Source organism: Molossus molossus, unplaced genomic scaffold (assembly GCF_014108415.1).
Source record: "Molossus molossus isolate mMolMol1 unplaced genomic scaffold, mMolMol1.p scaffold_m16_p_17, whole genome shotgun sequence".
Taxonomy (NCBI): Eukaryota; Metazoa; Chordata; class Mammalia; order Chiroptera; family Molossidae; genus Molossus; species Molossus molossus.
Window position 1 is genome coordinate 53,012,502 of NW_023425352.1, and position 14,892 is coordinate 53,027,393.

The 14,892-nt window shown below is 41.2% G+C and overlaps 1 protein-coding gene across 1 annotated transcript in view; it reads right to left on the bottom strand.

The window, feature by feature from the left end:
* Nucleotides 1-1,087: 1,087 nt before the first annotated feature.
* ASCC1 (activating signal cointegrator 1 complex subunit 1) overlaps nt 1,088-14,892 on the bottom strand; it is a 102,867-nt gene continuing 89,062 nt past the window's right edge. Inside the window, exon 10 of the mRNA XM_036265124.1 lies at nt 1,088-1,584. Coding sequence (XP_036121017.1) covers nt 1,468-1,584 — 117 coding nt within the window. The 3' untranslated portion in view covers nt 1,088-1,467. The remainder of the gene's footprint in view (nt 1,585-14,892) is intronic.

Here is a 14,892-nt window from a genome sequence, read left to right on the forward strand (position 1 = left end):
AAAAAGACAAATACTGAATGATTCCACTTCTATGAGATATCTACAGCAGTCAAATGCATCAAATCAAAGAAAAAGGGTGGTTGCCAGGGGCTAAGGGAGAGGGAAATGGGGAGTTGCTTGCTTAATGGATACAGAGTTTCAGATACACAAGATGAGAAAGTTCTGGAGATGTTTCATAACAACATGAATATACTTATTCAACACTGAGACGTACACTTAAAAATGGTTAAGATGATAAATTTTATGTTATGTATTTTTTACCACAATAGAAAAGAAATTCTGGGTAGTGATTAAAACTTAGGGTACATCCCTGGCTGGTGTGGCTCAGTTGATTGGAACGTTGTCCCATGCACCAGAAGGTCTAGGGTTTGATTCCAGGTCAGGGTACATACCTAGGTTGCAGGTTCAATCCCCAGTCAGGGTGGGTACAGGAGGCAACTGATTGATGTATCTCTCTCACATCGATGTTTCTCTCTCTCTCCCCTTCCTCTTTAAAATCAATTTAAAATTTGTTAAGAAAAAATAAATAATTTAGAGTACAAGTAAGCACACCTAAGGAATCCAGTTTCTCAAAGCACTGTGTGAGTCCTGCACCCAAAGTGCACAGCTTCCTGTTTGGTCCTGGGATAACCCTGTGGCTCCCTCTCCATACCTGGTCTGCCAGGCATCTTCCTTGTTCTCTCTCTAGCCCTGCTAAGGGGCCGGACAGCTTAGCATAGTGTTGAAGAGCCCAAGCTGGCTGGGTTCAGATCCTGACACTATCTACTGCCTGGTTACGTGACCTTCAGCTAGTAACCTAGCCTCAGTTTCCTCATATGTAAAATGGGGATTGTATGAGCACTTCCCTCATTGTATTGCCAGTGATAATATTAACAATAACTGTATTATCATTATTATTAGTAAGTGTAATAATTTAATAAGATTATTAAGGATAATAATAATATGTATACCCTTAGCACAATGTCTGGCCAATAGTGGGTGTTTAATAAATGCTTGTTTTTATCACACACAAAACAGTTTAGGGTAAAAGGGGAAGAAGGGAAAAAGCAAACCTAAAAATTACAGGTATTTTATCTAGATGGAGAAATTAATGAAAGCACATCTTTAATTCTCTTTTAAAGTATTAATACAAACAACTTTAATGGTTGGGGCTAAATCAGTAGGTACTTAAGAAACAATGCGAATCTGAGCTCCAGTGGGCTTCAGAAGTACATTTCCAGAGAAGAGCTTTGGAAAGAAAAGTACACCCTGCAAAAGATGAGCAAGCCAAGGATTACATGCACACAACCATCTTGGCTGACAGTTAGATGACTGGGGACAACCATCAAAGAGACTAGAGTCCATGGGGAACCACCCAGGAAAGCCGCCATCCAAATTTCCACATCCATCCTTGGCAATTAAAATGAAGATACTTTCCCTCAGCATCCTGTAAAAATGGTCAATTTCTAGGGCTCCCCCAGATCCACCTCAGGAGAAGTCGATCTGTCCACAGGAGGCGTAGTTCCCAAAGCTGTCTACTGTGAACCTCTGAGAGATGTGGATTGAATTGAGCTTTAGGGTTCCGAAGTAGAAGTTCTCAAACAGCTGAAAAGGAAAAATAAAAATCCAGAATGAACATTTAAAGAAAATTACAGTTGGAAATATTAAGCATTAACTCCTCTTGTAAAAATACCAGAATAATCTCAACAAATCTCTCATGCTTTTTCTTTTCAGTATTTATTCTCAAAAATGACCCTGGAGTGGGGAGTGGGAGTGAGAACAGAACAGCAGCTCTGCTGGGTAATCTTCAGGCCTCCTCGATAAAATGCACCGGAGAAAGAGGTCTGAAAAGTTAATTCCAAAATATCTATTGAGCAGACATGACCCAGGACTTGTAACAAACACACCCGAACTCACAGGGCCTAACAAAGCCGCTACTATGACTTGCAGTTGTGTAGGCTCCTACTTTTGTTACAGCCAGAATAAAGTTTGATATAATACATTCCTCTTATCTAGTCAACAATGTTTTGTAGAAGCACTGACTGAAATAATAGAAGACGAGATTCCTTACCCACGAATGATTCTGATGACCCAGTGAAGAACACAAAACAGCCAGGGCAACACTTCCATTGGATGACATAGCGAATACAAATGATTACATTTATCACAAACCTTTCATTAGACTTGGATTCAACCCAGCATCCTAAAGTAGATGCTCTTTACTACAATTCTTCACTTTAAAAACTTTCAAGTGTGGCCCTGGCCGGTTTGGCTCAGCAGTTGGAGCGTCGGCCTGCGGTCCTGAGAGACCCGGGTTCGGTTCCCGCTAAGGGCGCGTACCTCGGTTGCAGTTTGCCCCCGGCCCTGGTCGGTTGTGCAGGTGGCAGCCACTCAATGTGTCCCTTTCACATCGATGTCTCTCTCTCTCTCTCTCTGTTCCTCTCTCTCCCTCCCACTCTACCTGAACAAAAAAAAAAACAAAAAACTTTCAAGTGTGAACTGTATAATTTTATTAACCAAAGCCACCCCAATAAATTCAATTAAAAAAAACCTTTCAAGTGTGTCAGAGGAAGGGATATGCCAAACTCTGAAAGAGAGTCCTGCTCCTGTGATGAGCACCTTTCTAAAGCAGAATCCAAAATGACATGGAAAGTCATCCCAGGAAAATTAAGCCACCCTGCTTAGTTACGGAGTGTCAGAGAACAAAGGGTGTACCTTCTTCCGTTAGTATGCAAGAGTTGCTCTTTCTCAAAATGTCAACAAGATCCTAAGAAAGCCTTTCAAAATGCATACCCAGCATGTCTGAGTAGAACCTAGGGGAGGACCTTTGCACATCAGCAAGTGACTGTCTCTTCTCTTAGTTTTACACAACCTCCACAGCCATGAACTCCAGCTACTGTCACCTTTCCACTCCCTGCAATTAATGGCCTAGCTAAATGCCTGGGGTTCATTAAAGGCTAACTTTATAAAAGTCCCGTAAATATTGATTCTTCAACTTGACCCCAAAGATCTATTTAAAGGTTGTGTGCTGCATTGTCTCGTCCTTCAGAAAGGTGATCAGCTCCTGCCTGCATTGATTTACACAAATAACTCCTCCTCCTGGCTTTGGTAGCCTGTTCAAACCATATCCACCCTTTTATGTAAAGAAATACAGCCCGAAGAGGTGATCTGCTAATCCCTTTGCTGAACATTAATTTGAACTGAAAGCCCCATCAGTGAGACAGAGATTTACAATTTTACAAACCAAGGCCTTATAGGTACAAAGCAGACATGACCAAAGAAGCAATAAAAGATTAAACAAAACAAAAAAGGGAACTCCTAATACTTTCAACAAATTACTTTGTAAAGATTAGCAGTCTATGTTTCCAAGTGATGGAACCACAGCTACAGCTGGAAAGTGACCTACCTCTGACTTCACCTAGCGAGTACAGTACAAGACTTAGCAAAGAGGAGGGGGAGGGCAACATGGAGGCAGAAATGGGCATGATGGGCCATGCCAAGTAAGCCAGGTTAGATGTTTAGAGGGCTCCTAAAAAGAAGCAGTGAGAAAGACTAAGGCTAGAGAAATAAGGAGAGTAAATCAGATTAAGGGTTACTGAGGGTCAAGTTCAGAAGGTAGATTTCATTCTAGACAGGGGGCACCGGTGAAAGCTTCTGAGTAGATTGGTGGCCTAAGATGAAAACCCTTCTTTTAGGAAAATTAATCTGGGTATGGTGCTGACTAGAAAAAGGAACAAGGGAAAAAAAGAAAAGGAGACCAGAGTAGCAGTTTACTCTGAGAGAGATACTGAGTGTCTCTTGACTAAAGTACTAGTAGTGGGCCTGGAAAGACTGGAGCAGATGTGAAATACTTCGAATGAAACACAGAAAAGGTTCATTGATTTTCTAGATGAGGGGAAGGAGGTAAGAAAAGCAGATGGGATAAGTCATAACTGACACTGTTGACGTAAGAAACATCCAAACCTGTAAAAATTTTTATGAGTTTATCGGAACCAAACTAACAACAACTGTGAAAATGCCCCGAAGAATGGCAGTTTTGCACCTTATTTTATACCTTACAATAAAAGGAGAAGACGTGAGACACACTGGTGATAGATTAGGCAGGCGGGAAAAAACAAAGCAGGGAAATCCCTGGGACTGGATAAAAAGTAAAATGAATAGATAAATACTTCTTTTATAGTGCTGGGTATAGGATAGTTAACAATTAACACAATAACAGTAATAATGAGGAATTCTATGCTGTGGGGTCTGGAATAAGGAGATTACGTAGACATTCCAAAGATACATTATCATAGCTGCAAAAAGACAACAGACAGCAGGGCTGGCGTGGCTCAGGGGATTGAGCATCATCCTATGAACCAAGAGGGCCTGGTTGGATTCCCAGTCAGGGCACATGCCTGGGTTGCCAGCTCAGTTCTCAGTAGGGGACATGCAGGAGGCAACTAACTGATCAATGTTTTTATCTCTCTTCCTCTCAAAAAAAATAAATAAATAAAATAAGTATATTAAAAAAAAAGGCGACAGGCTCAGTTAAGGTCAAGGAAAGTACTGGCCTAGGACATGACTACCCACCATGACTCCCTTTTAGTTAGGAAGTTTTAATTTCAGACCATCCTGTGTGGTTAATCGTAGTCTCTGAGTTTGTAAGGCCACCATGCAGGTCTCCCTTGGGCTTGACAGGTTGGGATGTGGCCCCTTTTTGGTTCACAACACGGTCAGTGGGGTATATGAGGGTACCATTAATAGCAACAGAACATTTCTGAGAGGAACCTATTTTATGGGGGAAATGAAACAAATTCAGGTATGTTTATATACTCATGGCTGTACCTTTGTATACCAAGCCCTTCTCCAACCTAGGGTTTTCCTGGTACTGAATATACATTAGAGACATGAACTCTGGTGCTAAGTGGAAGTATATCACCACAGGAAACTTTACAGCTGTCCATTTTTTTTGAGTAGTAGTTCTTTATATATTAAGAAAATGAATCTTTATGTTATAAATTGCAAATATATCTTACCCCAGTATGTCATTTGTCTTTTGGCTTTGCTTATGGTGGGCTTATTTTACCATGTCAACTTAAAATTTTATGAACTCAAATGTACAATAATGTTCGAAGTGAAATAGTACCAGATGTTAGACCAGTAAAGTCAGACCGGATCTCTCAGTTCAACAGCCTCAGTACTTGAATTCTAGCTGAGAAAGTATTCAGAGTCAAGACTCAAACTGTAAGAGAAAGTTTATTTAGAAAGTCACAGAGGTAGAAGAAGTGAGCTGTATTAGAAAAGGGCTCAGGAAATAAGTTACAGAGGCAAAAGAAGGGCCCTTGGAGCTTATGAGAAAGAGAGAGTTAAGGAGACTGAGGGAAGGGGAGGGAAAAGATGAGGGTGTGCTCCATAGAGCCACACCAGTCCTCGGTCTCGAGGATATTTTTCTGGAGGTCTCAGGGAAGGATCCCCATCAAATATGCATCAGCTTTACAGGTGTGTCCTTTAAGGGTTGTGATCTTTACTGATTGGTTGGTGCCAGGGCAGGGCAGTCAATGCAGCTGGTCCTGATGTCAGCCTGGCTTGACTTGACTGGTTTTGCAGTTTACTGGGCCTGGAGCTAAAATACAACTGAGGCCTAGATGTATTTGCTGTGGGCCAGAACCTAATTGTCTTGGGGGCTTAATGCTTATGGCCTATTCTCCAGCCCCCTAGTTTATTCCCCCTCTAAGGGGGTCTAACCCATATGACTAGCAACATGCTGAGGAAAGGTCAGGGGAGGGTCCCAACCACACTCAGGAGGTCTAAATCTCAAAACCAGCGATATGCTAGGAGAGGAAAGGTTACCCTGGGGTCAAGGTCCTTGTTTTCCCAGCTTTGCCCTTTGCTAGGCACCTGGGGCTTTCCACCCCGGTGACTTTCTGTACCTGGCTCATGGTCCTTGCTCTGCTCATATCTGTCTGACTACCACAATAACAGGAGATTTTTAAATCAAAGTTACCTAATGCCAATATTGTTATAGATTAAGGGATCAAGGTAAACAATACATGCATAGTATTGACAACACACTAATAAAATAAAGATCAGGACCAGCATTTACTGAACAAGCATGTGTGTAGGCATTATGCTGTGGGCTCTCTGTGATTACCCCACAGCATCCCCGCAACCCCAGGAAGCAGATACTATTAGTAATCCCATTTTATAATGGAACCTGAGGTTTAAAAGGTTTAAGTAGCCCTAGCTGGTTTGGCTCAGCAGTTAGAGCATCAGCCCATGGACCAAAGGGTCTCGGGTTCGATTACTGGCCCCGGTCTGGATTGTTTGGAAGGCAACCGATCGCGCATTGATGTTTCTCTTTCTCTCTCTCTCCTTCCCTCCTTTCCACTCTCTCTCAAAATCAATGAAAACATCCTCTGGTAAGGATTAACAACAACAAAAAAAGGTTTAAGTAACTTGCCCAAGGGTATACAAGCAAGTAAGTGGCGAAAAATTGAAATTCATATGCTGGGAAAGAAAAATAATAAAATTTGAGATTCAAACCCAGGCAGCTGAACCCTAACCCCTGCACTCTCCAGCCTCTTTCTGTGGGTGATGTCCCTTAAAACCTGACCCTATTTAAGTCACAGTGAGGAAGCATGACCCACAATCTCTCAAAGACTGAAATAAACATATCCTTTCCCTTGTTAGTGCTGTTTTCAGTCACCTGGACCTGGTTTAAGAATCGAATGGCTCTAGTTCAGCTAGAAGAAATGTAATTGAATTCTGGATGAAAATAAACACAAATCAACTAAATGGCTCCATTTAATTAGGTACCTAAATGGGGAATGAGGAAAAAGCTTCAACTACAAGTTTAGAAAAAGAAATTTGGTAGCTCTTTCTAGCCTAAAGTAGTTCATGAAGAGCTAAGTGGTCTATTGTTTTGAAAATAAGAGCCCTAACAGAAAAAATTTAAATTAAAAAAGAATCACGTCAAGGTTTTTAAGTCAAGTTGAGTCTTTTCTCCTCGATGTTGTTTTATAACAATTCCCTTGGGGATTTTGAAACCTAAACCATTTTCCTTCTGAAAACATTTCTCTGACACAATACACATAGAGCCCTGTTGTGTTGGAAGCCAGCATTTTTGTAAAGCCTGCTGTAAAGGGATAGAACAATGAACAGCTACACGAACTACAAATATTTGATAAGAAAGTGAAAATAGAATTTAAGACTGCCAATATTTGTGATATCTCTTGTAAGTAATGTTAAAAATAAATAAATAACAGACCCAAAATGGAGTCATTTGTACCCACAACAGTAAACTGAGACATTTTTATTTTCTTGACTTGAGAGGGAGAGGGAGAGCGGCAGAGGGAGAGAAACACGAATTTGTTGTCCCACTTATTTGTGCATTCATGGGTGAATCTTGTATGCACCCTGACCCAGGATCAAACCCACAACCTCGGTGTATGGGGATGATGCTCTGACCAACTGAGCTACCCAGCCAGAGCCAGGATACCAAGATGTAATTGCAGTTTCAACCTCTCCCAGGAATGTGACTGTTAAGCAGTAAATCGGAAATTTCCTGGTTAGCACTAGTGAGGTAATCTGCAAGATAAGACCCCTATAGGTCCCCTGGGTGGGTGGGGGGGGGGTTGTCCTGGCCTCAAACAGTCCTTTATTTTGCCCCACTCTCTTCCTGCCTCTAAAACCTCCCAGGTTGGACAGCTTCTCCAAGCCCCTCTCCACTTGCTGGATGGAATGCTGACTGGTTCATGAATGGCTCAGTAAAGCCAATTAGATCTTCAAATTTGCTTGACTAAATTTTTGTCCTTTAACAGTAATAAGTACTGATTTGGACAATTTAAGAAGAAAATTTTAAACCTAAGGAAGTATGATATTTGAAAACTGTTGTGTATACCGCTGCTCTCTTTTTTGTTTAATTCCTTACCCGAGGACATGCTTAGAGAGAGGAAAGGATTAAAACACCAATAAGGTATCACCTCACACCTGTCAGAATGGCTGCCATCAACAAATCATCAAACAAGTGTTGGTGAGGGTGTAGAGAAAAGGGGACTCTAGTACACTGCTGGTGGGAATGCAGACTGGTGCAGCCACTATGGAAAACACTATGGTGTTACCTCAAAAAATTAGAAACTAAACTGCAATTTGACCCAGTGATCCCACTTCTAGGAATATACCCTAAGAAGCCTGAAACACCAATCAGAAAGAATATATACACCCCTATGTTCACAGCAGCACTATTTACAATCGCTAAGATCTGAAAACAGCCTAAGTGTCCATCAATAGATGAATGGATAAAAAAGCTGTGGTACATATACACAATGGAATACTATGTAGCTATAAAAAAGAAAGATCTCTTATCCTTTGAGACAACATGGAGGGACCTGGACAGTATTATCCTAAGCGGAACAAGCCAATCAGAGAAAGACAAATATCACATGATCTCACTTATTTGTGGAATATAATGAACAAAACAAACTGATGAACAAAATAGACCCAGAGACATAAAAGCAGGATACAGATTGACAAACTTCAGAAGGTGGGGGGGGCGGGGGGGATAAACCACAGAACTTATATGCATGTATGCATAACTAATGGACATAGACAGCAATGCTTGAGACGGGGCGGTGGGAGATTGGGAGGAGGGTGTCAATGGGGGAAAAAGGAGAAACATCTGTAACAAAAATAAATAAATTTTTTAAGAAAGAGAGAGGAAGGGAGAAAGGGAAAGAGAGTTAGATGTGAGAGAGAACCATCAATCAGTAGCCTTCCGTACATGCCCCAACCCAGGATTAAACCCACAACCCATGTATGTGCCCAGACCAGGAATCGAACCAACAACACTTTGGTGCACAGGATGACACCAACCTAGCCACCCTGATCGGGCCACAGCTGCTATCCTTTACTGAAGATTCCTAGCATCTTTACAAAATTAAGCAAAGAGAGAAATGTGGACCATAAAAATAAAAGGTTTTTGATCAAAACCAAAGCTTCCTTGATAGAAAATTGCAGGATAAAATCCAACCATCCTGCAGTCCCTTGCTCACATGATCTGTGAAGCCACCGTTTTTCATTTGTACATGATTGTTTCCTAAGGAGAACACAGAAGGAATTATTGATTTCTAGTTATATAGTGGTATACACCAAAGGAAAACAAACAGCTAGATTTAAAGGCCACTGTGGTCATTTTTCCTTGTATTCATTTCAGACCTTCTACTCCTTCCTCCTGTGCCCTGTAACAACTATCAAAGACAAGAAATAACTTTACATGTGACTAGGCTGCAAAAATGAGACTGAAAATCTCAAAGGTGGAGCAGAGGGTGAAGAACCTTCTCATATTTGTGACCTCCAACCACAAAACTGAATGAATCGCCAATATTCAACAGCGTAATGACAAACTTGTTGGGGATCCCTGCCCATTGGGCTTCCCAAATGAGGGTCATTCTCTTTCTCCAATCTTAGACAAAGAAGAGGTCATTCTCCTTAGAGATTTCTCCTTTAAGGAAATCTACTTCTTGTGTTGGGTGGCCTCAGTGAACTATTTGCTGTCCAATATGACTTAATATAAGAAATGCATTTTTGAAGTAAAAAAAAGAAGATTCAAAATATGTAAATCCTGAGAAATGTACTGTCATTCCTGGTATAATGGGTTAAACTAACCTTTAGAACATAAATCTGGAGCCACTGAAAATAAGTACTACTGGTATTCAATTAATGCAAGTAATTAGAAGGATGTACTGGGCCCCACTTCTCCCCAAGAAAAGATGCTTTCTACTGTTTTCATGCATGGCAATTAGCCTTTTGAAATCCAAAGTAAACAGGAATAGCAAATGCATGCTGCTTTGAAGTTTTCCTCCCATGATCTGTTTTATCAACTTCTATTTCTCACAATTACCCCCTGCTTACAGATAAAAGTAACAGTAATAACACTATTTTGTACTTAATAATAATGCTCACCCACCTACTGCCCTGCCAGGGATGGTATGAGGATAAATGGAAGACGGGCCGACAAGCAGTTTGCGTTCCTTGGGAAGGCACTCCCAGCACAAAGCCTTGCTGTGGTTAAATGACACCTTTCATCTAAGGATCTAAAAGTACCTCAGAAAGCCCAGCTCATTAACCCTTCAAAAAGTTGCTATGATGTAAACCAGAGCTGAGCATTATTATCCCCATTTAAAAGATAAGAAACAGACAGGCTAGGACCACTAACACTGTGCTATGAATTTAAGAGTTCCTGGGACCAGGTCCAGAACACAGACCAGGAAAAGGCCATATCCACAAGGCACTGAAATACCAAATCTTACCCCTGAAATAACAAATCTGTACCAAAGAATGTCAGGAGGAGAAGTAGTTCTGTCTTTGGTCAATATGTATGCAATCAGACAAGGAAGAAATTCACTTGGTTTTGTGGCCAAGAGTGAGAAACAAATGATATTGAAAACTATAATCACAGTCCTTGGAAAATGCTCACAAAAAACAACGAAACAAACAATGGTATAATCCAGAAACATTCTTCATGAAATTGGCTTCGAGGTACAGGATTAATACGACTTTAGGTAATAAACAGAAAGAGAGAGATACTAAAAATATAATTGATATAAAAAAATTCATAGCCAGCCCTGGCTGGTTTGGCTGAGCGGTTGGAGCATCGGCCTGCGGTCCAGAGAGACCCGGATTCGGTTCCCACTAAGGGCACGTACCTTGGTTGCAGTTTGTCCCTGGCCCTGGTTGGGTCGTGCGGGTGGCAACCACTCAATGTGTCCCTTTCACGTTGATGTTTCTCTCTCTCTCTCTCTTTTTTCCTCTCTCTTCCTCCCACTCTATCTGAACAAAAAATGAAAAAATGTCCTCGGGTGAGGATAAAAAAATATATATTTCATAGCTCTTCATATGTCATATTACTAATATCACTTAGAATTAGGATCACAAATAAGTTTTTTTCCCACATAAGTTTTGTTTCAAAGTTTTATTTGGTGAAATTCGCCAAACCTAAAAAATAATTCTGAATTTCTGCCAAGGTACCATGCAATTCAAATGGATCAAGTCTTTCGCACCTTGCATTTTCTTCTGGCTACACGCGCAATCACTTCTGATGAGAGCAATTGTGTGAGATGCGAAGAGACAAGAAGGAAATGGAGCTCCAATACAACCAAGGGTCAAAATAACCCTTCTGTCTACTTTTAAAATATTAATCTACGCTGCATGCCTTTCAATTCTTTCTAAATATCTTCACCGAAGAATACAATTGAGCCCATTCACACCAAGGTAAGGCATGTTCCTCTACACACACACATAAAACACACACACCTTCACCTGGAAACCAAAGACAGAAACTTCTCTTCCATTGAAGAGAGGTCACAAGGGCTCTTAGGGCATGCTAGACTTGAAGGCTTTCCTATCAATGACCACATAGCCACTCCCCTCCAATTTCTCTATCTCTAAACAGGAACTATGCTTTACAAGGATGTTCTGTAGTTATAGTAAGATAAATTATAAGGTGAAATTCTGAGTTCTGATTATTATTGTCACTCGCTGACTCTAACCACCATTAACCAAAAAGCAGAGTTTCCTTAAAAGGAAAACTGATTTAGTAGGAACTCTGACAGCGTACAGTCTCCGGTTTCACAGAGCTGTAAGGTTTGTAAAGAATGGAATAGGAACATGTACTTCAGGATCAATAAAGACTGGAACACCTACATCAGAACATACGAAGACTGGAATAAAAATATGTACTTCAGAATAAAAAAACACAGCTTACGGTCTCTGTGGTCAAGATCTGGTTTCACAGAGGTAATGTTTTTAAAGAATGAAATAGGAACATGTACTTTAGGTTAAATAAAAGACTAGAACAGAACATTTACTTCAGAACATATTAAGACTGGAATAAAAACATCTACTTCAACATACAAAGAGCCAACAGATACATGAAAAAATGTTCAACTTCATTAGCTATTAGGGAAATGCAAATCAAAACTACAGTGATACCACTTCACACCTGTTAGAATGGCTATTGTCAACAAGACGTGTGTTAAGTGGTGAGAGGTTGTGGAGAAAAAGGAACCCTTGCCCGCCCTCTGGTGTGGCTCAGTGGATTGACTGGCTGTCCCATGGACTGAGAGGTCCCAGTTCCATTCCCAGTCAGGGCACACGCCCAGGTTGCAGGCTCAATCCCTAGTAGGGGGCATGCAGGAGGCAGCGGATAAATGTTTCTCTCTCACATTGATGTTTCTATCTCTCTCTCTTCCTTCTTTTCTCTCTAAAAATCAATTTAAAAAATATTTAAAAAAAAGAAAAAGGAACCCTCACCAATACATACATAAAAATATTTCTGGGGAAGAAAATCACTACAATACAGTGGAAATGAACATCTAATACACTTAAGTTGGTATTTTATAATTCTTAAATGGTTGATTTTTAAATTTTAATGTACATTGTGTCTTTTGATGAATATATTAAAAATGTTTAGAGAGTAGCCCTGGTTGCTTTGGCTCAGCGGTAGAACGTTGGCCTGCGGACCAAAGAGTCTCACACTCAATTCCAGTCAAGGGCATGTACCTCGGTTGCGGTTCAGTCCCCAGCCCTGGTCAGGGTCATGCAGGAGGCAACCAGTTGATGTGTCTCTCTCACATTGATGTTTCTCTCTTTCTCCCCCCCCCCACCTGCACTCTATCTGAAGATAAATGGAAAAAAGTATCCTCAGGTGAGGATTTAAAAAACAGACAAACAGCCCTGGCTGGTTTGGCTCAGCGGTTAGAGCGTCTGCCTGCGGTCCGGAGAGACCCGGGTTCGGTTCCCGCTAAGAGCATGTACCTCGGTTGCAGTTTGTCCCCGGCCCTGGTTGGTCGTGCGGGTGACAGCCACTTGATGTGTCCCTTTCACATCGATGTTTCCCTCTCTCTCTCTCCCTCCCACTCTGTCTGTACAAAGGGTGGAAAAATGTCCTCAGGTGAGGATAAAAAAAAAACAAAAACAGACAAACAAAAATATTTGGAGAGTAAAAATTTAAATAAAAAAAATAAAATCTGTTTTACTGATTAAAACAAAAAAGGAACCCTCATTCACTGCTGTGGGGATATAAACTGGTACAGCCAATATGGAAAACAGTCTGGGGGTTCCTCAAAAAATTAAGAATAGAGTTACCATATGACCCAGCTATCCGTATTCTGGGTATCTACCCAAAAACCTTGAAAACATTTATTGGCAAAGGTTCATCCCTATGTTCATGGCAGCATTATTCACAGTGGCCAAGACATGGAGGCAACCAAAGTGTCCTTGATAGAAGATTGGATAAAGAAGATGTGGTACATATATACAATGGATTACTACTCAGCCATAAGAAAAGATAAAATACTGCCATTTGCAACAACATGGATTGACCTTCGGAATATTATGCTAAGTGAAATAAGCTAAAAACCATGATTCTATTCATATGTGGGATATAAAACTGAAACTCACAGACAAAGACAACAGTAGGGTGGTTATCAGGGGGAAGTGGGTAGGGAGATGAGGCGGGTAAAGGGAGCCCAATATATGGTGACGGAAGATGGTCTGAACTTGAGTAGTGGGCACACAATGCAACAGACAGATCATGTATCATAGAAATATACACTTGAAACCTATATAATCCTATTAACCAATGTCACCCCAGTAAAAATTTAAAAATCAACTTCAGAATAAAAAACATAGTTTACAGTCTCTGTAGTCATGACCTGGTTTCAGAGCTATAATGTTTTTAAAGAATGGAATAGGAACATGTACTTCAGGTTAAATAAAGACTGGGACAGGAACATCTCCTTCAGAATATATGAAGACTGGAATAAAAACATCTACTTCAGAATAAAACACAATGTAGTTGGCAGGTATCTACTATCCTAGAGTCGTCTTCAAATACAGCCCCAGCTCTGCCCAAGATGCCACTTTTAATCTGAAACCTCAAACTGCAGTAAGCAATGCTGACAGTGCCAATAATAATAGCTAATAATAGCCAATGAAAAAGAGGATATAATGTGTTTCCGAAGTCCTGGGACACCTCAGATCCAAAGGAGCGAGGTTAAGGACAGTGTGTGGGAAGAGTAGTTCTTAACATCATCAGTTGCCTCCATAAGGAAGACAGCAAGGCAGCTTGCAAATCGACGGAACAGTTGTGATTTTCAACCCATCACATGTCACTCCTGCTTTGCACATCTCCACTCAAACCGTACCACAAAGCTCACGTGCCACCAGAGCACAAGTCCCAATTCCACTGACTGAAAGGGTATATGAAGGTTATCAGGCTTCCTGCACAGAATGAGAACGTGACCATGAACATCCCTCATTCACTCTGTTCTCCCAAACCACCTGGCTTGGCTGCAGTGAGCATGAGTGTTAACAACCTGACTAAGGAGAAGCCAGGCAGAAGCCAGACAAACAGCCAGGGAATGAAGGGTTAAAACTTCCTTCAAATAATCACTCAGGGTTGCACTTTTGGATGGTTTGGCCTGAGCCTCACTGCTGATGTAAGGATTATCAAGTTTAAGACTCTGCTGGTAAGGCCAAATGACCAATTAGAGAGTGAATTAAAACCACTATATACAAACAGGATGCCAAGCAGTTCTGCTGAGCACCTCAATACTCAAAATACCAAGGGACTTCCCCTCCCTGCACAGTCTTTCGATTTTAAAAAGTAGCAAGAAAACATGTGGGGTGGAGGTAGGAGGAAGGAGGGGCTGTGCTGACACAGCTGAAGAACTAGCCCTGATCTCGGCACACGCCAGCACGCTCTGCCCGTTTCCACAGCAGCACGTTGACTTAGCATCGGAGATGGGCTGCTGGGAATTCAGTTTGTGGCAAATTTCTTCCAGAGAAAGCTTTGCCTCAGGGCAGAAATATAGTGCTTTACCAGGACAAAAGTGCCCGTGGTGGCTGCTAGCTAGCAAAGACTCTTCAGTG